This window comes from Oncorhynchus gorbuscha, linkage group LG21 (assembly GCF_021184085.1).
Source record: "Oncorhynchus gorbuscha isolate QuinsamMale2020 ecotype Even-year linkage group LG21, OgorEven_v1.0, whole genome shotgun sequence".
In the NCBI taxonomy this organism is placed as follows: domain Eukaryota; kingdom Metazoa; phylum Chordata; class Actinopteri; order Salmoniformes; family Salmonidae; genus Oncorhynchus; species Oncorhynchus gorbuscha.
In genome coordinates, this window is record NC_060193.1 from 21,278,328 (window position 1) to 21,302,098 (window position 23,771).

The following is a 23,771-nucleotide window of genomic DNA, read 5'->3' on the forward strand; positions in this document are numbered from 1 at the left end:
GGTGGTTTTGTTAAGCGAAAGACGGTGGGTAAAGGGCAAAGCAGATCTCAGTATTATCCTAGTTGGTGCATTGTCATCTCGAGGTAAAAGTTGCAATCACCCCTAACCACAGCTCTTTGGTCAGATAATTTACAAATGTTGACAAAAACAACTGACCGGTCGGTCAGTGGCTAGGGGAAAACCTCTCCCTATTCTGCACAGGCTTATTTCTGAAAACATAGCTGTAGTTTCTATGTGATGCACATTGTTTTGAGCCCTAATCTATCATCATGTAGTCTTAGGCTAATGGTTAGTTACTGTTATAGGTCTACCTGTCTGTGCAGCATTTAGACTCCTTATCTCCATGCCGACCGCAGCAACTAGTTTGCCTGTTATCCAATTATAATGTCAGATAGCCGGCCTGTTGCCATGATTACTGGTCTGCTGGCCTGATGGTTTGTCAACAACATAGCAGCAGTCATTGTCCCTCTCAAACCTGTGTGGGTTGTTGGCAGAGGGCATTAGTACTGTTTCCTCCAATGCCTTGGTGTCAACTGGGGTGGAACACAGCACAGTGAACACAAAGAGGGCAACAGAACATATGTTATCTTTAATCAGCAAGAAAGAATCCGTCAAATAAAAAAAGAGATGCTTACTGTGGCAGTTTTGCACAGATAGATCCATACAGCTATGGAGCCTCCATCCGACAAAAGTACACTCCTGCCACACTTCCCGAGTTACGCTTACCTTCAGAGCCTGCTAGATGGCTATTTAGTGCAGGTGGTTGCCTCTTGTTTTTCGAGAAGAAGCATTGTAACATGGAGCTATGGCCGTGTGAGGACACTAACCATATTAAGGTGTGTATCACTATCAATTTAACCTTATGTTCTTTGAAAATTATTTCTCGCTGATATGAAAGATACGGTCCTAATGCTTCCAATACCGTACCACAAGCTAATGTTCAGATTGAGTGTCGGGGCTCTTAACAAAACACCCCTGTGCAGAATACATTTTACGGTAAGCAATGCAGGTGTAGAAGCACGGTGGCTCGGAAAACTACCTAGAAAGGCCAAAACCTAGAGGAACAAGGCCATGATGGGTGGCCAGTGTTTTTCTGGCTGTGCCCGGTGGAGATTATAACAGAACATGGCCTAGATGTTCAAATGTTCATAAATGACCAGCATGGTGAAATAATAATAACAGTAGTTGTCGAGGGTGCAGCAAGTCAGCCCCTCAGGAGTAAATGTCAGTTGGCTTTTCATAGCTGATCATTAAGAGTATATCTACCACTCCTGCTGTCTCTAGAGAGTTGAAAACGGCATGTCTGGGACAGGTAGCACGTCCGGTGAACAGGTCAGGATTCCATAGCCCCAGGAAGAACAGTTAAAACTAGAGCAGCAGCACAGCCAGGTGGACTGGGGACAGCAAGGAGTCATCATGCCAGGTAGTCCTGAGGCATGGTCCTCCGAGAAAGAAAGAGATAAAGAGAGAATTAGAGAGGGCATACTTAAATTCACACAGGATAAGACAGGAGAAGTACTCCAGATATAACAAACTGACCCTAGCCCCCCCCCGACACAAACAAGCATATATACTGGAGGCTGAGGCTGAGACTGTGTCCCCATCCGATGATACCCCCGGACAGGACCAAACAGGAAGGATATAACCCCACCCACTTTGCCAAAGCACAGCCCCCACACCACTAGAGGGATATCTTCAACCACCAACTTAGGACCAACCAACAAGTACAGCCCACAAAGATCTAGAGGCAGAGAATCCCAGTGGAAAGAGGGGAACTGGACAGGCAGAGACGGCAAGGGCGGTTCGTTGCTCCAGAGCCTTTCCGTTCACCTTCACACTCCTGGGTCAGACTACACTCAATCATATGACCCACTGAAGAGATGAGTCTTCAATAAAGACTTAAAGGTCGAGACCGAGTTTGCGTCTCTCACATGGGTAGGCAGACCATTCCATAAAAGTTGAGCTCTATAGGAGAAAGCCCTGTCTCCAGCTGTTTGCTTAGACATTCTAGGGACAGTTAGGAGGCCTGCATATGGTGACCGTAGCATACGTGTAGGTATAGCGAGGGCATTTTTGGGGCTTCACCATGTTTCATTTAAATGTACATAGCAGTGAAAGTTAGCAGTACATAGCAGTGAAAGATGACATCCCCAAGAGGTAAAATATATAGTGAAAACAATAGTGGTCCTAAAACGGACCCTTGAGGAACATTGAAATTTACAGTTGATTTGTCAGAGGACAAACCATTCACAGAGACAAACTAATATCTTTCCGACAGATAAGATCTAAACCAGGCCAGAACTTGTCCGTGTAGACCAATTTAGGTTTCCAATCTCTCCAAAAGAATGTGGTGATCGATGGTATCAAAAGCAGCACTAAGGTCTAGGAGCACGAGGACAGATGCAGAGCCTCGGTCTGACGCCATTAAAAGGTTATTTACCACCTTCACAAGTGCAGTCTCAGTGCTATGATGGGGTCTAAAACCAGCCTGAAGCATTTCGTATACCTTGTTTGTCTTCAGGAAGGCAGTGAGTTGCTGTGCAACTGTCTTTTCTAAAAATGTTGAGAGAAATGGAAGATTTGATATAGGCTGATAGTTTTTTATATTTTCTGGGTCAAGGTTTGGCTTTTTCAAGAGGCTTTATTACTACCACTTTTAGTGAGTTTGGTACACATCCGGTGGATAGAGAGCAGTTTATTATGTTCAACATAGGAGGGCCAAGCACAGGAAGCAGCTCTTTCAGTAGTTTAGTTGGAATAGGGTCCAGTATGCACCTTGAAGGTTTAGAGGCCATGATTATTTTCATTTTGTCAAGAGATATAGTACTAAAACACTTGAGTGTCTCTCTTGATCCTAGGTCCTGGCAGAGATGTGCAGACTCAGAACAACTGAGCTTTGAAGGAATACGCAGATTTAAAGAGGAGTCCGTAATTTGCTTTCTAATAATCATGATCTTTTCCTCAAAGAAGTTCATGAATTTATCACGGCTGAAGTGAAAGCCATCCTCACTTGGGGAATGCTGCTTTTTAGTTAGCTTTGCGACAGTATCAAAAATAAATTTCGGATTGTTCTTATTTTCCTCATTTGAGTTGGAAAAATAAGATGATCGAGCAGCAGTGAGGGCTCTTCGATATTGCACGGTACTGTCTTTCCAAGCTAGTTGGAAGACTTCCAGTTTGGTATGGCACCATTTCCGTTCCAATTTTCTGGAAGCTTGCTTCAGAGCTCGGGTATTTTCTTTATACCAGGGAGCTAGTTTGTTATGAGAAATGTTTTTAGGGGTGCAACTGCATCTAGGGTATTGCACAAGGTTAAATTGAGTTCTTCAGTTAGGTGGTTAACTGATTTTTGTCCTCTGACGTCCTTGGGTAGGCAGAGGGAGTCTTGAAGGGCATCAAGGAATCTTTGTGTTGTCTGGGAATTTATAGCACGACTTTTGATGCTCCTTGGTTGGGGTCTGAGCAGATTATTTGTTGCAATAAAATGGTGGTCTGATAGTCCAGGATTATGAGGAAAAACATTAAGATCCACAAAATTTATTCAATTTAATCAAATGACTGTTATGTGTAATGGAACAGATCACTAGCTAGCTACATTGATACCGAACTCGCACATGAAAAGCATAGCTAACTAGACGGATAACATTAACCGATTAGGCCTTACCCGATATGTCTTCACTGACTATAGTTTCATGTGCAGTATCATATGTATCGAAGCTATAATGGATCCATATCTATAATTGCATGAGGGATATCAATATCTGTGTTAATGCAACAAACATGGCATTGTTGCTACAGTAATGCTTGTAGTGAATTCACATTGATTGAGCTTGCTCTTGTGTTCTGTCCAAATGCACCAAAACCAAGCTGGTAGATTCATATATGCAATGCATTTTCACGCTTCATATCCAAATCATCTACAGTACCAGTCAAAAGTTTGGACACTTACTTATTCAAGGGTTTTTTTTATTTTTTATTATTTTCTACATTGTAGAATAATAGTGAAGACATCAACTATGAAATAACACACAGGGAATCATGTAGGAGCCAAAAAAGTGTTAAACAAATCTAAATATATTTGAGATTCTTCAAAGTAGCAACTCTTTGCCTTTGACTGCTTTGCACACTCTTGGCATTCTCTCAACCAGCTTCACCTGGAATGCCTTTCCAGCAGTGTTGAAGGAGTTCCCACATATGATGAGCACTTGTTGGCAGCTTTTCCTTCACTGCGGTCAGACTCATCCCAAACCATCTCAATTGGGTTGAGGTTGGGTGATTGGGGAGGCCAGGTCATCTGATGCAGCACTCCATCACTCTCCTTCTTAGTCAAATAGCCTGGAGGTGTGTTGTCCTGTTGAAAAACAAATGATAGTCCCACTAAGAGCAAACCAGTGCTGTAATATCTAACAATTTCACAACAATACACACATCTAAATAATGGAATTAAGAATTTAGAAATATATGGACGAGCAATGTCAGAGCAGCATAGAATAAGACGCAGTAGAATAGAATCACACCACCTTCTCCATGCTTCACGGTGGGAACCACATATGCGGAGATCATCCGTTCACCTACTTTGCATCTTAAAGACACGGCGGTTGCAACCAGAAATCTAAAAAAATCACTAGACCAAAGGACAGATTTCCACCGGTCTAATGTCCATTGATTGTGTTTCTTGGCCCAAGCAAGTCTTTTTCTTTTTATTGGTGTTTAGTAGTGGTTTCTTTGCAGTAATTTGACCATGACGGCCTGATTCACGTAGTCGCCTCTGAACAGTTGAGGTTCAGATGTCTGTTACTTGAACTCTGAAGCATTTATTTGGGCTGGTAACTATAATGAATTTATCCTTTGCAGCAGAGGTGACTCTGGGTCTTCCTTTCCGGTGGTGGTCCTCATGAGAGACAGTTTCATCATAGCGCTTGATGGTTTTTGCTACTGCACTTGAAGAAACATTCAACGTTTTTGAAATGTTCCGTATTGACTGACCTTCATGTCTTAAAGTAATGGACTGTCATTTCTCTTTGCTTATTTGAGCTGTTCTTGCCATATGTACTTTTACCAAATAGGGTTCTTCTGTATGATTGGCTCAAACACATTAAGAAGGAAAGAAATTCCACAAACCTTGAACAAGGAACACCTGTTAATTGAAATGCATTCCAGTTGACTACCTCATGAAGCTGGTTGAGATAATGCCAAGAGTGTGCAAAGCTGTCAAGGCAAATGGTGGCTACTTTGAAGAATCTCATATTTGGATTTGTTTAACACTTTTTGGGGGGTTACTATGTGTTTCCACATGTTATTTCATGGGTTAGTCTTGTTAGTCTTCACTATTATTCTAAAATAATGGAAAAAAATTGAATGAGTAGGTGTCCAAACTTTTGACTGGTACCTTTTTTATAAGTAACACCATTGTGCAACTCAATCAACTTTTACATTTTTTTAGGATGATTTAGACGTGAAAATTCCAATGTAGGTACCATTAACTTGCACTGGATATTTGCCACAAATGCAAAAAAGTTAGCATTTGAAACAGTGGTCAGGTAAACAAAATCAAAGCATGGGTTGCTGTCATACCTGGTCCATGGACAGCTTATAGGGTAAGAAAACCACAAATTAAGTTGGGTGAGCTATCCCTTTCACAATTTTGGGGGTCCTTTAAAAAATGATCACCTAATCGTAGGAACCGCACCATCTAGTGGTTAGAACTTGGTACTATCAGGATGTAGGATGGGACATAAACCCAACTAGTTTCACTGAACAGGAATACATTTTTCAAATTCACTGAGAATACATTACATAGGATGAAGAAACAATATTCTGAGCTGCAGCTCCGTACTGTTCAAACGGAACTGATGCTATATACTCGGTGGTGTGGGGGATCCGTGGGTGGCTTTTGACTTTCTTTTGTATTCCTCATGTTAGAAACAAGTTTGTTAAAATCAGATGTTAGATATTATATGAATTCTATACATTTAAAACGTCCAATTTGGGTGCGATCAATTAGTTTATTTTCTCAGCTCAAATTATATTCAACAATCATTTAGCAGGAATGCTAATATCTGTTTGTTCTGAAATTGTTGGTTACAATCTGAGATGGTGAATGTCAACCCTCTTTTTTGTGTTTTTTGAGGTGGAACGACCCATCAGTTTGCGCTGGGTGGAATATTATGGCGTTGGTAATGTTGACGGTAGAGTAAATGCGGGACAGTAGTTTGGTAAACACTAGTATGTGCCTGCCTAACTCTCCACCGATTGCTGTCTTTGTAGTGTGTCTGTCAGAGATGAGGAGCTGCAGTGGATTGTTCACAGATCTGTTTGTTTTTCTGTGTTTGTGTACGCATTCGTTTGCAGATGTGTGTTCAAGTTTTGTTCGTTGTTTGTACGGGATATGTATGGTATACATCACATCGTCCAATGAAATGCAGTTCCTTGGACGATGTACACCATGCGTGCATATGATTAGAAAGAGAGCGAGATGGATATGAGTGTTTGTGTTTGATTGTATGTGTATGAGAGAGGACCAAGATTGCAACATTTGAATTTACACATCTTACATACTGTGTTGTGTTTAGAGATTGACTAGGTTGGTCCATGTAAGTGGATGATGGAAGATAACTTTGTCTTTCCACCATATCGATCCTATTAAATTACTCGAGGGGATCATCAACTATATTCAGCCTCAGTTAGATTTTATTCTTGAGTGGGTGGTCAGGGGGCATTTGTACGCGATTAAATATATCTCGCTATTATGCGTGGGAATACTTTGGAACAGTGCTGGTGTTTTTTAGTCTTCTGTCCAACAGAGAACTTTGGGAGCCAAATAAAATCACTGTGCGGACCACCAGTTGGGGAACCTTGGACTATGTCATAAACCCTCAAACTTCCAGAAAGGGGTGAAAATGGCAGCCATTTTGTTTAGGGAGAAATCTAAACCAGTCTAATTGGAATGAATGGCAGTAGAGGCATAATCCTGATTTGACCTATGCAGGAAAATTAAAGGCATGTGATGTATGAGAGATTGTGTAATTGAATTGTCAACATAAAGATATTGTCATATAAATACAGTTTATATGGGTTTTATACCAATTGTCTGTAGAAATATAATCTAAAATATATGTAAACAGACGGTCTCAGTTTTATTGGAAAGCTTTGAGTGCTATTATGAGACAATAAAAGTACTTATTGCATTAACAACTCATTTAAGTACTATCAACTGATTTCAGCCAGTGGCTGGGTATTGACTGCATTGTTTTTTATTTTTTTTAACCTTTATTTAACTAGTTAAGAACAAATTCTTATTTTCAATGACTGCCTAGGAACAGTGGGTTAACTGCCTGTTCAGGGGTAGAACGACAGATTTGTACCTTGTTAGCTCGGGGGTTTGAACTTGCAATCTTTCGGTTACTAGTCCAACACTAACCACTAGGCTACCCTGCCGTTTGAATGGAATGTTGGCATATTGGCAGTTTAGACACATTTATGGAATCATTCGTGTTTCCGAGTGGCACAGGGGTCTAAGACACTGCTTCCCAGTGGAAGAGGCGTCACTGCAGTACCAGGTTTGAATCCAGGCTGCATCACATCCGGCCGTGATTGGGAGTCCCATAGGGCGGCGCACAATTGGCCCAGTGTCGCCCGGGGTAGGCCATCATTGTAAATAAGAATTTGTTCTTAACTGACTTGCCAAGTTAAGTAAAGGTTAAAGGTTTTATTTTAATTCCTCTAAAACTGTCTGGCTAGCTAACAAACATACAGTGCAGATACACTATGTATACAAAAGTATGTGGACACTCCTTCAGATTAGTGGATTCGGCTATCTCAGCCACACTCGTTGCTGACAGCGTGTATAAAATAGAGCACACAGCCACGCAATGTCCATAGACAAACATTGGCAGTAGAATAGCCTTACTAAAGAGAATAGTGACTCTTTAAACGTGGCACCGACATAGGATGCCATCTTTCCAACAAGTACATTCGTCAAATTTCTTCCCTGCTATAGCTGCCCTGGTCAACTGTAAGTGCTGTTATTGTGAAGTGAATACTTCTAGGAGCAACAACGGCTCAGACGCAGTGGTAGGCCACACAAGTTTACAGAACAGGACCTCTGAGTACTGAAACGTGTAGCAATCATCTGTCCTCGGGTTGCAACACTCACTACGAAGTTTCAAACTTCCCCTGGAAGCAACGTCAGCACACAAAACTGTTCATCGGAAGCTTCGTGAAATGAGTTTCCATGGCCGAGCAGCCGCACACATGCCTAAGATTCCCATGCACAATGCCAATCGTCGGCTGGAGTGGTGTAATGCTCGCCGCTGTTTGACTCCCGAGTAGTTGAAACGCGTTCCCTGGGGTGATTAATCACGCTTCACCATCTGGCAGTCTGACGGATGACTCTGGGTTTGGTGGATGCCAGGAGAACGCTACCTGCCTGAAAGCATATTGTCAGCTGTAAGGTTTGGTGGAGGAGGAATAATGATATCGGGCTGTTTTTCATGGTTCGGGCTAGGTCCCTTAGTTCCATTGAAGGGAAGTCTTAACGCTACAGTGTACAATGACATTCTATACAATTCTGTACTGACAATTTTGTGGCAACAGTTTGGGGAAAGCACTTTCCTGTTTCAGCATGACAATGCCCCTGTGCACAAAGCGAGGTCCATACAGAAATGGTTTGTTGACATTTCTGTGGATAAACTTGACTGGCCTGCACAGAGCCCTGACTTCAACCCCATCGAACACCTTTGGGATGAATTGGAACTCCGACTGCGAGCCAGGCCTTATTGCCCAACTTCAGTGCCCAACCTCACTAATGCTCTTGTGGCTGAATGGACGCAATGTTCCAACATCTAATGGAAAACTTCCCGGAAGAGTGGAGGCTGTTATACACTACCGGTCAAAAGTTTGAGAACACCTACTCATTCAAGGGTTTTTCTTTATTTGTACTATTTTCTACATTGTAGAATAATAGTGAAGACATCAAAACTATGAAATAACACGTATGGAATCATGTAGTAACCAAAAAGTGTTAAACAAATCTAAGTATATAGATTCTTCAAAGTAGCCACTCTTGGCTTTGATGACATCTTTGCATCAAGGCACACCTGTTAATTGAAATGCATTCCAGGTGACTACCTCCTGAAGCTGGTTGAGAGATTGCCAAGTGTGTGCAAAGCTGTCATCAAGGCAAAGGCCATTTTGAAGAATGTCAAATATAAAATATATTTGTTTAACACGTTCTTAGTTACTACATGATTCCTGTATGTTATTTCATAGTTTTGATGTCTTCAATATTATTCTACAATGTAGAAAATAGTCAAAGAATTTAACCCTTGAATGAGTAGGTGTTCTAAAACGTTTGACCGGTAGTGTAGTTGCAAATGGGCGGACCAACTAAATTAAAGCCCATGATTTTGGAATTAATGTTCAAAGAGCAGATGTCCACATACTTTTGGTCATGTAGTGTAAATTCTTCAAATGGATTATTTTACATTACAGCATTGGCAAACAATGGGTGACCTTTATAGTCCCAGTCAGTATTAGATAGAATGTTTCTGCCCTTCCCAACTGTGGGGAATATAACCTGTGATTACCTAGGTTACCCCATTGACTCACAGCAAAACTAGTACCTTTTTCAAATGCAATATTCTTGTCAACATTTCTTTTTAAGTACAACATGTCTAAAGTTGACCTTCAACATTGCCTGCTCCCAAGCGTTCTTTCTACTTAGAAAAACGTAATATGTAGGGCTTCCCGCATGCCCCTTTTCATGACAGTGCTAGCATCCACGCGAGTAACTAACTAACTAGCCAAGACCAACAATGCAAACAAACGGACTATAAACAGCTACAAGTAGTGAGTGGACTTACAAACAACAGACTATACTAAACAAGTTTAATGTCTTACCTGGGTTGAAATGTTTTCCACAAATATAGCTACATTGTAACTGTGTTAGAGAGGGATAAAGATGGTTTTGTAGCCTACTTGGACACCGGGTCCCCACTTTTCCCACGCCTGAAGCCACTGGGCTCTTGTCGCAGGCTCTATTTCCCTACGTGGGAGCATTGCAATCCGTAGTTTGGTATTTTTGACCTGGTTACATGTAAATTTCATCTAAGTCTATGCTAGGTGAAGCTCTGCCATATCTCAGCTCAAAGGTCACGAAAACAACACCCACCCGTAGCACGCGCTCCAGCAGGTATATCTCACGGGTCTTCCCCAAAGCCAACACCTCCTTTGGCAGCCTTTCCTTCCAGCTGTCTGCTGCCAATGACTGGAACGAATTGCAAAAATCGCTGAAGCTGGTGACTTGTATTTCCCTCACTAACTTTAAACATCAGCTAACTGATCACTGCAGCTGTACATTGGGTGTGCTATTTACAGATGGCCTATCATTTACATTTACATTTGAGTCATTTAGCAGACGCTCTTATCCAGAGCGACTTACTACCTACCCCATCCCCATATTGTTTTTATTTACTTTTCTGCTCTTTTGCACACCAGTATTTCTACTTGCACATCACCATCTGCTCATCTATCACTCCAGTGTTAATTTGCTAAATTGTAATTACTTCGCTACAAGGACCTATTTATTGCCTTACCACCTCACGCCATTTGCACACACTGTATATAGACTTTCTTTTTTATATTTTGTTATTGATGGACGCTTGTTTATTCCATGTTTAACTCTGTCACACTGCTTTGCTTTATCTTGGCCAGGTGGCAGTTGTAAATAAGAACTTGTTCTCAACTAGCTTACCTTGTTAAAGGTGAAATACAATAAAACATTTAACACAGCAGCTTTTCGGGCATATTTTGTTATTTCTGTATAACAAATAATCAACAACGAAGTTGGCTCCTTTACATTGGGGGTCAATAGGAAGTAATGTTTTCCCTGGGATGGGCTATGTACAGGTGCAGTAATCTGAGCTGCTCTGACAGCTGGTGCTTAAAGCTAGTGAGGGAGACAAGTGTTTCAGAGATTTTTGTAGTTCGTTCTAGTCATTGGCAGCAGAGAACTGGAAGGAGAGGCGGCCAAAGTATGAATTGGTTTTGGGGGTGACCAGAGAGAGATACCTGCTGGAGCGTGTGCTACAGGTGTGTGCTGCTACGGTGACCGACGAGCTAAGGGGGGACTTTACCTAGCAGGGTCTTGTAGATGACCTGGAGCCAGTGGGTTTGGCGACGAGTATGAAGCAAGGGCCAGCCAACGAGTGTACAGGTCGTAGTGGTTGGTAGTATATGGGGCTTTGGTGACAAAAGGGATGGCACTGTGATAGACTGCATCCAATTTATTGAGTAGGGTATTGGAGGCTATTTTGTAAATGACATCGCTGAAGTCGAGGATCGGTAGGATGGTTAGTTTTACAAGGGTATGTTTGGCAGCATGAGTGAAGGATGTTTTGTTACGAAATAGGAAGCCAATTCTAGATTTAACTTTGGATTGGAGATGTTTGATTAGAGTCTGGAAGGAGAGTTTAGTCTAACCAGACACCTAGTTATTTGTAGTTGTCCACATATTCCAAGTCAGAACCGTCCAGAACCGACGGGCGGGCAGGTGCAGGCGGCGATCGGTTGAAGAGCATGCGTTTAGTTTTACTTGTATTTAAGAGCAATTGGAGGCCATGGAAGGAGAGTTGTATGGTATTGAAGCTCGCCTGGATGGCTGTTAACAGTGTCCAAAGAAGGGCCAGAAGTATACAGAATGGTGTCATCTGCATAGAGGTGGATCAGAGACTCACCAGCAGCAAGAGCGACATCATTGATGTACACAGAGAAGAGAGTTGGTCCAAGAATTGAACCCTGTGGCACCCCCATAGACTGCCAGAGGCCCGGACAACAGGCCCTCCGATTTGACACAATGAACTCTATCAGAGAAGTAGTTGGTGAACAAGGCGAGGCAATCATTTGAGAAACCAAGGCTATCGAGTCTGTCGATGAGGATGTGGTGATTTGACAGTCGAAAGCCTTAGCCAGGTCAATGAATACGGCTGCACAGTATTGTTTCCTATCGATGGCGGTTAAGATATCGTTTAGGACCTTGAGCGTGGCTGAGGTGCACCCATGACCAGCTCAGAAACCAGATTGCATAGCGGAAAAGGTGCGGTGGGAATCGAAATCGTCGGTATTCTGTTAGTTGACTTGGCTTTCGAAGACCTTAGAAAGGCAGGGTAGAATAGATATAGGTCTGTAGCGGTTTGGATCAAGAGTGTCCCCCACCCTCCCTTTGAAGAGGGGGATGACCGCAGCTGCTTTCCAATCTTTGGGAATCTCAGATGACACGAGAGGTTGAACAGGCTACTAATAGGGGTTGCAACCATTTTGAAGGATAATTTTTTAGAAAGAAAGGGTCCAGATTGTCCAGCCCGGCTGATTTGTAGGGGTCCAGATTTTGCAGCTCTTTCAGAACATCAGCTGACTGGATTTGGGAGAAGGAGAAATGGGGAAGGCTTGTGTGAGTTGCTGTGGGGGGTGCAGTGCTGTTGACCAGGGTAGGGGTAGCCAGGTGGAAAGCATGGCCAGCCGTAGAAAAATGGTTATTGAAATTCTCAATTATAGTGGTTTTATCGGTGGTGAGTGTTTCCTAGCCTCGGTGCAGTGGGCAGCTGGAAGGAGGTGTTCTTATTCTCCATGGACTTTAGTGTCCCAGAACTTTTTGGAGTTTGTGTTGCAGGAAGCTAATTTCTGCTTGAAAAAGTTACAATGACATGACAAGAAGCTGCCATGTGGGGGAATCTTAGGTGGCTCGTTTCAGCTTGTTGTCTTGTTATTGATACCATGTCTTGTTTTGACTGATGTCATGTCTATGCTAATATGGCAAAAAAAAATGCTATCCAAGAACTGTAACAATGTATTTGAGACATGTGCTCATTGTGCAATGTTTATTGTTTTCAATAAACATTTGGAGACTAAATATAGTTTTAAATGTTGTCAGTCTGTCTGTTTTGCCCCATAGTTGCGCACCCAATGCTTTTGTTGCGAAACAACCAACCTGTCTAACAGAGGAAAAAGTAAATGAACTCATTTGGAATGACGTGTAGGCTTAGGAAGATATACAATGTATTGAACATAACTGACAATGTAAAAATGGACAAATTGAATAGATGAATAAATAAATGTAGATAAACTCAGCCTTCTCTTCCTGCTACAGGTGAACTCTTGGAGCGGGTCCATAGAGATCGGGGTGACTTCTCTGGACCCGGCTGGTCTCGACTTCCCCAGCAGCGCTACGGGTCTGAAGGGAGGCTCCTGGATCGTGTCTGGCTGCTCTGTGCTACGTGACGGCCGCTCCGTCCTCGAGGAGTACGGCCGAGACCTGGACCAGCTGTCTGAGGGCGACCATGTGGGCATACAGGTAGGTAGCCTAGTGGGTTAACAAGGCAGACTAGTGGCCGAAAGGTCGCCGGTTCAAGCCCTGGGCCAGGCACTAAATTGTTACCAATCTCTACAATACTCTCTATCCAGGAGAGCTGCTTCATGGCTGACCCTATTCATCTCAATTCTGTGTTTAGATGGGCGAAGATTCTTTTACAAATTATCACTTTTCTTATTTCTGTTCTACTGTACAGCGGAGCACCCACGGCGAGCTCCACCTGTGGGTGAACGGGCAGGACTGTGGCGCTGCTGCCAGTGGTCTCCCGACGGGCCTCTGGGCGGTGGTGGACCTCTATGGCAAGTGTACGCAAGTGACCGTGGTGAGCTGCGAGCCGCCGTCCTTGGCTGAGAGAGACACGGAGAGGGAGACGGTGGAGGAGCGTGAGCAGGAAGATGAGGAAGAGGTGGTGGTGTGCGGGGTCAGGGAGGGGGAGTTCGGGGGTCTGACGTCAGCGGTGAACCTGGCGGCGGCGACAAACGGGACGTTAGAGGAAGGTAGGACTTGTTGATGTTTTTGTTTATCTATTGAAATAGAGGGTTTGTTGTGTAAAAGGGTGTAGTAATAAGGGAAAGGACTCTTCTCTCTTTTGTTTTGTCTTCTCATTCCTGTTTTGTCTCAGTGCCTGTGCTCCCTCCTACTCATAACCGACCTGACAAGTTTCCCAACAACCTTGAGCCTGAGACGGGTAAGAAAATCAAAACCTCTACCCCAATCTCAGTTGCACCATTGACCAAATGTAAGTCTCCATCTTTCTCTCCCTCCCCTATAGTTCTGACGGAGCACCAGCTCTTTGACGTGTTAAACAATGCCATTGTATCCCTTTACCGCTCTGAGGACAATGGAGGGGGAGATCTGGGAGGAGGTGGAATAGGGAGAGACTCAGGAACAGGAAGTAGAGGGGACAGGGGGAGCAGCAGCGGTGGGGGATCCGTTAACGGTAACAGTAGTGACAGCGGGGGCGGGACCGGCAATACTGGAAGCGTCAACAGCCCTGCAGGTGGCGGAGGGGCGAGACTCGGGGCAGTGACGGGCGGGATGCTGACCAATGATGCGCTGCTGTTCCACGAGAAGTGCGGCACACTGATCAAGCTGAGCAACAACAACAAGACGGCGGAGAGGCGGCGACCGCTGGACGAGTTCAACAACGGCGTGGTCATGACCAACCGGCCGCTTCGACACAACGAGATGTTTGAGGTGCGGCCAATCACTGGCTCCGATATTGAGATATGTGAATTCTTGGAAGGGGTTGAAACGAGGGGCTTAGATCAAGGTGTTTAATAACATTAATTTGAATGCTCATAACAAATAGCCTACACACCACTGTCATAGTAATGACATAACAGCTGTCAAAGTAATAATATAACAGCTGTCTTAACTGTTTACTTTCATTTTCATGACCTCTAATGACAGAGGGGTCGAGTAAATATCACCACTGAAGTTGACATGTCGGGAGTTTGAAGCTAATCCTCTAATCTCCATATGGTAGAGTTTAATCTTTCAGATTAGCCAATGAATATTCGTTAACTTTACCTGTCAGTCATATGTCATAACAGCTGACTTACCTTGACATAACCGGTCATAAAATGGCCATAACACTCATGACACATATTTAGACCCGTTTTTGACATACACCACCGTTTAAAAGTTTGGCGTCACTTAGAAATGTCCTCGTTTTTGAAAGTAAAGTAAAAAGAAATTGCCCATTAAAATGACATGAAATTGATCAGAAGTAGTGTAGACATTGTCGATGTTGTAAATTACTATTGTAGCTGGAAACGGCTGATTTTTAAAAATTGAATATCTACATAGGCGTACAGAGGCCCATTATCAGCAACCATCACTCCTGTGTTCCAATGGCACGTTGTGTTAGCTAATTGATCATTAGAACTATTTTTCAATTATTTTAGCACAGCTGAAAACTGTTGTCCTGATTTAAAGAAGCAATAAAACTGTCAGGGAAAACATACATTTGAATAAATGTGGATTTTGACACTTATGTGGTGTAGGTGTCATAACCAGCCGTAAAACATGATTAAATATAGGTAATGAGTGTTATGACCATATGACAAGTTGTCAGCTGTTATGACATGGTTATAACTGTCATATCGTGTTGACGCTGAGTGTCAAGTGAAGTGTTACCGAATATTCATATGTTACAGCCACAGGGTGTGAATGAATAGATTATAACATTTCAGATGGACTGCAGCTTGAGATTAATAATGGAACAATAGTAAGTGTTTCTATATTCTAAAAGAGAGAATTCACTAGAAACCAAATAGACCAAAGCAGAGAAAGGACTGTCTGAACTTCTCCAATAAAAAACGTTTTTCTGTTTTCGGTTGCGAAACATTTTGCGCCTCTAGTTTCTGAATGCGCCCCTGGTTTCTGTTGTGCCACAGATCCGCATAGATAAGCTGGTGGACAAGTGGTCGGGGTCGATCGAGATCGGCGTGACAACACACAACCCCAACAACTTGGACTACCCAGCCACAATGACAAATCTGCGCTCAGGTACGTAAAGCATACATGCATACGCACACTAGCGTAGTGTTGCTCTAACCCAATATACAACTAGATCTATTCATTCCACAACAAACTGCACGCATGTTCGATCAATCCCTCCAGGATTCTGCATCACAATTATTTTTTGGGGGGGGAAAATCAGAAATTTCCCGCATGTTATGCAAGGGCTTGCTATAAAACATTCATCATTGCAATGTTATCACATAAAACTGACCCGTCAACACAGTACAAAAAGTATTGCATTTTCAACCAATCACCACACAGTTGCCACATAATTTGGTTCAATCAAGCAACACGTCCCCGAACCAATTCCTTTGTCAGCGCATTTTCGCAAGGAAATTGACAGTCATTGCATATTGCCATGCAAAATGTCAGAATTGCTGCTGAAAAGATATAGTTTTGCCTGCAAATATCACAAATAAATCCCTGCGAAATCCTGGAGGGACTTTTCAATCTTGTTCTTTGCAAAGTACAAGGCTACATCTTGCTGTGTTTTTTTCCCCCTCTTGCTCTTCCAGGTACAATCATGATGAGTGGCTGTGGGATCCTGACGAACGGCAAGGGAACACGTCGGGAGTACTGTGAATTCAGCCTGGATGAACTGCAGGTCAGTGACACACACACACACACACACACACACACACACACACACACACACACACACACACACACACACACACACACACACACACACTCATCCCTAACATCTTAACCATGACACTCTGACTTCCATTCCAGGAGGGGGATCACATAGGCTTGATGCACAAGGCCAGCGGAGCTCTTCACTTCTACATCAATGGCATCGACCAAGGTGAGAGTGACACGCCAGGAGCATCCGGCACTGTTGTTGAACGCTGAGCTGTAGTCAATGAATAGCATACTCACGTAGTGAGGGCAGTGTGGATTGGAATAGAGATGGCATCATCTGTGGCTCTGTTTGGGCGGTATGCAAATTGGAGTGGGTCTAGGGTTAATGTGAGTTATGACCAGCCTTCCAAAGCACTTCATGGCTATGGATGTGAGTGCTATGGGTCTGTAGTCATTTAGGCAGGTCACCTTAGTGTTCTTGGGCACAGGCACTATGGTGGTCTGCTTGAAACATGTTGGTATTACAGACTCAATCAGGGACATGTTGAAAATGTCAGTGAAGACACCTGCCAGTTTGTCAGCACATGCCCGGAGCCCATGTCCTGGTAATCAGTCTGGCTCCACGGCCTTGTGAATGTTGACCTGTTTACCGGTCTTACTCACGTCGGCTACGGCAAGCGTGATCACACAGTGTTGCTTGCCTCGACGCGAGCGTAGAAGTGATTTAGCTCGTCAAATTGTAGTACAATTTGATCTTAGCCCTGTATTGGCGCTTTGCCTGTTTGATGGTTTGTCGGAGGGCATAGCAGGATTTCTTATAAGCTTCCAGGTTAGAGTCCCAGACCTTGAAAGTGGCAGCTCAACCCTTTAGCTCAGTGCGGATGTTGCCTGTAATCCATGGCTTCTGGTTGGGGTATGTACTTAGTCACTGTGGGGACAACGTCCTCGATGCACATATTGATAAAGCCAGTGACTGATGTGGTGTACTCCTCAATGCCATCGGAGGAATCCCGGAAGATGTTCATGTTTGTGCTAGCAAAACAGTCGTGTAGTTTAACATCTGCTTCATCTGACCACTTTTTTAATAGACCGAGTCACTGGTGCTTCCTGCTTTAATTTTGGCTTGTAAACAGGAATCAGGAGGATAGAATTGTTGTTAGATTTACCAAATGGAGGGCGAGGGAGAGCTTTGTATGCTTCTCTGTGTGGAGTACAGGTGATCTAGATTTTTTTTTCGTCCTCTGGTTGCACGTTTAACATGTTGATAGAATTTGGGTAAATGGATTTAAGTTTCCCTGCATTAAAGTCCCCGGCCACTAGGAACGCCACCTCTGGGTGAGTGGTTTCCTGTTTGCTTATTTCCTTATACAGCTGACTGAGTGCGGTCTTAGTGCCAGCATCTGACTGTGGTGGTAAATAAACAGCCACGAACAGCCAGATGAAAACTCTCTTGGCAAATAGTGTGGTATACAGCTTATAAGATACTCTACCTCAATCAGGCGGGCAAAATCTAGAGACTTCTTTAGATCTCGTGCACCAGCTGTTATTAACCTTGCAGTGTGAAGGACCGGCAAACCATGATGCTGCAATTAATATGCAATACTGAAAAGGCAGCAAAAATGCAAGGAGTATATTATTTACTAATGGGCACATCGTTAACGCTTGCTATGTTTTACATACTTGTCATTTGATGGACTCTTTACGTCAATGTCATGCAGAGGAGTTTTGCCCCATACAGTGTATCAATGTCAGTTCGAGAATCACGTACAATTGTAAATCATGCACCACATTTCATCCAAGTCGTCCATAACCTCAATTTGACCTCTGACCCTGCCCCCTAGGCGTGGCAGCGGCCCAGACGCCCGCCGTAGTCTACGCCGTGGTCGACCTCTACGGCATGGCTGTCAAGGTGACCATCGTCCACAATCACAACCACAGCGACCGCCTCCGCCGCAACAACGCCATCATGCGGGCGCTGTCGCCAGACGTTGGTCGCCCCCGGCCTGCCCACTCCCTCACGCCGGACCCCGACACTCCCGACCGCCTCCTCTTTCACTCCAACTGTGGCCAAAAGGCAGCCATCATCAGCGAGGGCAGGACGGCTCTTCGCCCTCAGTATGTATTGTATCCATGGTCCTAGTGCCTTATTGCATAAATATATGAGGGGGTGTGGTATATGGCCAATATACCACGGCTAAGGGCTGTTCTTAGGCACAACGCAAGAAGTACCAGGACACAGCCCTTAGCCGTGGTATATTGGCTATGTACCACAAAACCCAGAGGTGCCTTATTGCTATTAAAAACTGGTTACCAACGTAATTAGAGTCGCAATAATAAATGTTTTGTCATACCTATTGCATACGGTCTGATATGAACCACCCAGTTTATAATGTACAGTATATTATAGATACATTTGATTGTGTGTTTTTCCTCGGGCAGTGCTACGGACGACTTCAATCACGGCGTGGTCTTGAGCGGCCGCCCGCTGCACTCCAACGAGGTGTTCCAGGTGCGCATCGACAAGATGGTGGACAAGTGGGCAGGCTCCATCGAGATCGGCGTGACCACGCACAACCCCGCCTACCTGCAGCTGCCCTCCACCATGACCAACCTGCGCTCAGGTAATACCAACCAATCAGGTAATACCAACCTCTTACCCCTGCCCCCCTAGCAGGGTTACTTGTAGATCTGAAAGCAATACACTAGTAGGCCCAACTAGCCTTCTTTTAGGCTAGGTTGAGTTTCCACCTCACACCCTTCTAATCCTCCCAGGATGAGAGGATGAGAGGATGGGGGCTTGATTAATCTAATTTTCCATACTCAAACAATGTTTGGAAAGGGCTGTGGATTGACTGATTTTGTTGTCGTTTGACTGATGTACTGGTTCTGTTGCAAGTTGACTGATGTGGTGTTTGTACAGTCGTTCAAGGGTTTATTTTTACAATTTTCTAAATTGTAGGATAATAGTAAAGACATCAAAACTATGAAATAACACATATGCAATCATGTAGTAACCAAAAAAGTGTTAAACCAAATCAAAATGTTTTAGAGTCTTCAAAGTAGCCACCCTTTGCCTTGATGGCACTTTTGGCATTCTGTCAACCAGCTTCACCTGGAATGCTTTTCCAACAGTCTTGAAGGAGTTCCCACACGCTGAGCTCTTGTTGGCTGCTTTTTCTTCACTCTGCGGCCCAAACCATCTCAATTTGGTTGAGGTCGGGTGATTGTGGAGGCCAGGTCATCTGATGCAGCACTCCATCACTCTCCTTCTTGGTCAAATGGCCCTTACGCAGCCTGGAGGTGTGTTGGGTCATTATCCTGTTGAAAACAAATGATGATCCCACTAAGCGCAAACCAGATGGGATGGAGTATCACTGCAGAATGCTGTGGTAGCCATGCTGGTTTAGTGTGCCTTGAATTCTAAATAAATCACTGACAGTGTCACCAGCAAAGCACCGTCACACCTCCATGCTTTATGGTGGGAACAACGCATGGGGAGATCATCTATTCACCTACTTTGCATCTCACCAAGACACGGCAGGTGGAACCAAAAATCTCAAATTTGGACTCATTAGACCAAAGGGCAGATTTCCACAGGTCTAATGTCCATTGCTCAAGTTTCTTGGCCCAAGCAAGTGTCTTCTTATTGGTGTCCTTTAGTAGTGGTTTATTTGCAGCAATTTGACCATGAAGGCCTTACCCACGCAGTCTCCTCAGAACAGTTGATGCTGAGATGTCTGTTACTGAGGCTGGTCAACTTTCTAATGAACTTATCCTCTGCCGCAGAGGTAACTCTGGGTCTTCCGTTCCTGTGGCAGTCCTCATGAGAGTTTCATCATAGTGCTTGATGGTTTTTGCGACTGCACTTGAAGAAGTTCTTGACATTTCCCTATTGACTGACCTTCATGTCTTAAAGTAATGGACTGTTGTTTCTCTTTGCTTTTTTGAGCTGTTCTTGCCATAATGTGGACTTAGCCTTATTTGGTAAAAGACCATCTTCTGTATCCCACAACTGATTCGCTCAACACATTAAGAAGGAAAGAAATTACACAAATGTTTTATTTTAACAAGGCACACCTGTTAATTGAAATGCATTCCTGGTGACTACCTCATGAAGCTGGTTGAGAGAATGCCAAGAGTGTGCAAAGCTGTCAAGGCAAAGTGTGGCTACTTTGAAGAATCTCAAATACATAATGTAATTGGATTTCTTTAACACGTTTTGTTTCTATTACTAAATAAAATTCCATATGTGTTATTTCATAGTAATGATTTCTTCACTATTATTCGACAATGTAGAAAATGGTAAAAATAAAGACAAACATTGTAATGAGTAGGTGTGTCCAAACTTGACTGGTACTGCAGGTTGACTGATGTTCTGGTTTTGTGTCCCAGGGACTTGGATGATGACAGGAAACGGGGTGATGCACAACGGAACCACCATACTGGACGAGTATGGACACAACCTGGACCGACTCAAAGTGAGTGGGAGACGCACTTTACAGTCGTCCTTAGACTATTCAACTCTACCCCACCCTCTCGCGCTGTCCTGTTCCTGCTCTGGTCTTTCACTCCTTCTCAAGTCACCATCAGCACTTACATGCTATCATACTTATCACCTGTTGCTGTGTGCTTCATCTCTGTCTCTCTGACCACTGTCATCTCTGTCTCTTTATCCAGGCGGGGGACACAGTGGGCGTGGTGCGGAAGGAGGACGGGAGCCTCCACTTCTTTGTGAACGGGGTGGCACAGGGCCCGGCGGCTTGGAACGTACCACCCAGTGTCTATGCCGTGGTGGACCTCTACGGCCAGGCCGCACAGGCAACCATCATGGACGACGTGGGTGAGCGGGGGGGATGGAGGATGGAGGAAGGTTGTTGTTAAAGGTGCCTAAGGCGATTGCAGAAGTTTCTAGTGTGTCAGATCAAAAAGGTTTTGGAACCACTGAATACAATACTGAAGACATGGAATGTGTCTGTAGATGGTATGTGAATATCCTCCTCCAACTAGCTTTGCCTCAACAACCATCCTCAAACATTTCTCCCCCCTAGCAGACCTCCCCCCTCTCCCCGAGGACAGCTCGGAGGGCCCCACCGTCATGTCGCCCAGCAGCCCATGCTCGGTCGCCGGGGGCAACAGTGCCAACGACCTGCGCTTCCACCAGCTGCACGGCACTAACGCGGTAATCACCAATGGGGGGCGCACCGCCCTCAGACAGAACTGTCGATCCGAGTTCAACGACGCCATCGTCATCTCTAACAGGTCAGTGTGACGCGCACATACACACACACACACCTGCGTCATCTCCAACAGGTCAGAAGGTCGACACACACATGTGTTTGTGCGTGTCCTGACTGTGTTGTCTGTTGTCAGGTGCCTTCGAGACGGAGAGCTCTTTGAGATAGTCATTCAGAAGATGGTGGACCGGTGGTCGGGGTCAATAGAAGCAGGTAAGATAATGGCAGGTAAGGCGTTTCTATTTTACCCCTCTCGACCTTCTCACACAGCCCTATCCACACACACAGCAGTGGAGTGATACATGTTTGTCCGTGTGTGTGTTCTGTCCAGGTGTGACTGCTATCAGGCCAGAAGAGCTGGAGTTTCCCAACACCATGACGGATATAGACTACGATACCTGGATGCTTAGGTAAAGGGGGTGGGGTCTGTTTTGTGTCTGTTTCAGAGATTCTAAATGAATGGTTTTGAAACAGATTAGATTCAGTCAACTGTTATCGAATCCTACTGTTGTATCCATCTGCTACAGTGGATTTCACTAAGAAGCATCTAAGGGAATATCTTCCTCTGCCTTGTGCATGAAATAAACCAAGTTTCATTTGAACTCCCTCTCTAAACCCTCAGTGGCACGGCCATCATGCAGGACGGCAACACCATGCGTAACAACTACGGCTGTGACCTGGACACTCTGACCACGGGCAGTAGGATCGGCATGATGCGCTCGGCCACCGGCGACCTTCACTACTACATCAACGGTGTGGACCAGGGGGTGGCCTGCACCGGGCTGCCGCCAGGTAAAGGTGAATGGAACCAGTGATCATAAACCTGTTATTACGACCCCATACATGGGCATGGGGTCGGGGACAAAAGGCTCATGAACTGATTTTGAAATGGAGCTGATGGGTGTGTACTATGCACCTTGTAGCTAGATGGTAGAAGTGTCTCTGAAAAAATCCACCTAACAGCTCAAATCTCACTGCTATTTTGTTTAATATTTCAACTTGTATCTACCAAGGCTAGTCTCACTGAGATCTTTGTCAAGCATCTACACTTTCCAAATATATGGTGAACTTGGACAACCCCTCTTTCCTCTCTCCCTCCCTCCTTTCATCAGAGGTGTATGCGGTGATAGACCTGTATGGTCAGTGTGTCCAGGTGTCCATCACCAGTTCCTCTGGCCCTCAGGATAACAGTCTGTGTACCAGCAACATCACAGAGAGGAGTTTCCCCATACACTCCCCAGGTACTGACCGCATGTGTGATTTTTCTCTCAGGTTATGAATCGAAGTCGTGAGCCTGTCTGTCGTTCAACGTCTCTCCTTCTTCCTTACATGCGTAGTGGCAGGCGTGGCCCACCGGCTCCACAGTAAGCATGGTAAGAACGTGGTTCTACTGGGAGAGGGCTGCCAGGCCGTCAGGGTGGGAGGATACGCACACGGCATCGTCTTCAGCGCCAAGGAACTCAAAACAGACGAACTGTTTGAGGTGAGTAGTGCTCTGTTATCTACCCAGACGCAATCAGATCGCTCTATTTTCATAACACTTGAGTCATCTGTTGTCTTATATATGCACGCGCATAACATTCACTATTGACGTTGTAGTATTGTCCCCTCCACCCACCTCCAGGTGAAGATAGACGAGGTGGATGACCAGTGGTCCGGTTCCCTCCACATGGGTCTGACCACCCTAGCCCCTCCAGAGCTGCCCTCCTGCCCCATGTCAGGCCTGTCCCCCTCCCTCACACAGTTCCGGTCCAAGGTCACCTGGCTGCTAGCCGGGTCAGAGGTCAGACGCAACGGACTCCTGCAGAGACAGAACTACGGCGCCTCCCTGGACAGACTGACGGTGAGAGACAGGGCGTGGGATTCCAAAGCTCCGTTGAATCAATACTTTGTACTTATTTTGTAATTTGTTGCACAGAGGGAAACAATGAAAGAGGGGGAGGGAACAACTGGTTGGGATTGAAAGATGGAGACGACAAACATTAGTGCATATGGAATGGAAAGACGGATTGTGATGAATAGATAAGTAGGTACTACATATGATGCCTGAGTTGTAA

The 23,771-nt window shown here is 44.5% G+C and overlaps 1 protein-coding gene across 10 annotated transcripts in view; it reads left to right on the top strand.

The window, feature by feature from the left end:
* Window positions 1–23,771, top strand: part of LOC124007979 (neuralized-like protein 4) — a 35,821-nt gene that overhangs the window by 1,058 nt on the left and 10,992 nt on the right. Inside the window, exons 2-19 of one of the 10 annotated variants that reach the window (XM_046318891.1) lie at window positions 13,145–13,348; window positions 13,563–13,863; window positions 13,989–14,054; window positions 14,139–14,563; window positions 15,769–15,880; window positions 16,411–16,499; window positions 16,631–16,703; window positions 18,322–18,595; window positions 18,920–19,119; window positions 20,873–20,958; window positions 21,158–21,320; window positions 21,529–21,739; window positions 21,851–21,942; window positions 22,046–22,124; window positions 22,337–22,512; window positions 22,827–22,955; window positions 23,052–23,197; window positions 23,339–23,557. In XM_046318891.1, coding sequence (XP_046174847.1) covers window positions 13,145–13,348; window positions 13,563–13,863; window positions 13,989–14,054; window positions 14,139–14,563; window positions 15,769–15,880; window positions 16,411–16,499; window positions 16,631–16,703; window positions 18,322–18,595; window positions 18,920–19,119; window positions 20,873–20,958; window positions 21,158–21,320; window positions 21,529–21,739; window positions 21,851–21,942; window positions 22,046–22,124; window positions 22,337–22,512; window positions 22,827–22,955; window positions 23,052–23,197; window positions 23,339–23,557 — 3,045 coding nt within the window. Of the gene's footprint in view, window positions 1–13,144; window positions 13,349–13,562; window positions 13,864–13,988; window positions 14,564–15,768; window positions 15,881–16,410; window positions 16,500–16,630; window positions 16,704–18,321; window positions 18,596–18,919; window positions 19,120–20,872; window positions 20,959–21,157; window positions 21,321–21,528; window positions 21,740–21,850; window positions 21,943–22,045; window positions 22,125–22,336; window positions 22,513–22,826; window positions 22,956–23,051; window positions 23,198–23,338; window positions 23,558–23,771 lie in introns of all 10 variants that reach the window. The other 9 variants (XM_046318892.1, XM_046318894.1, XM_046318884.1 and 6 more) reach the window with 9 other exon arrangements.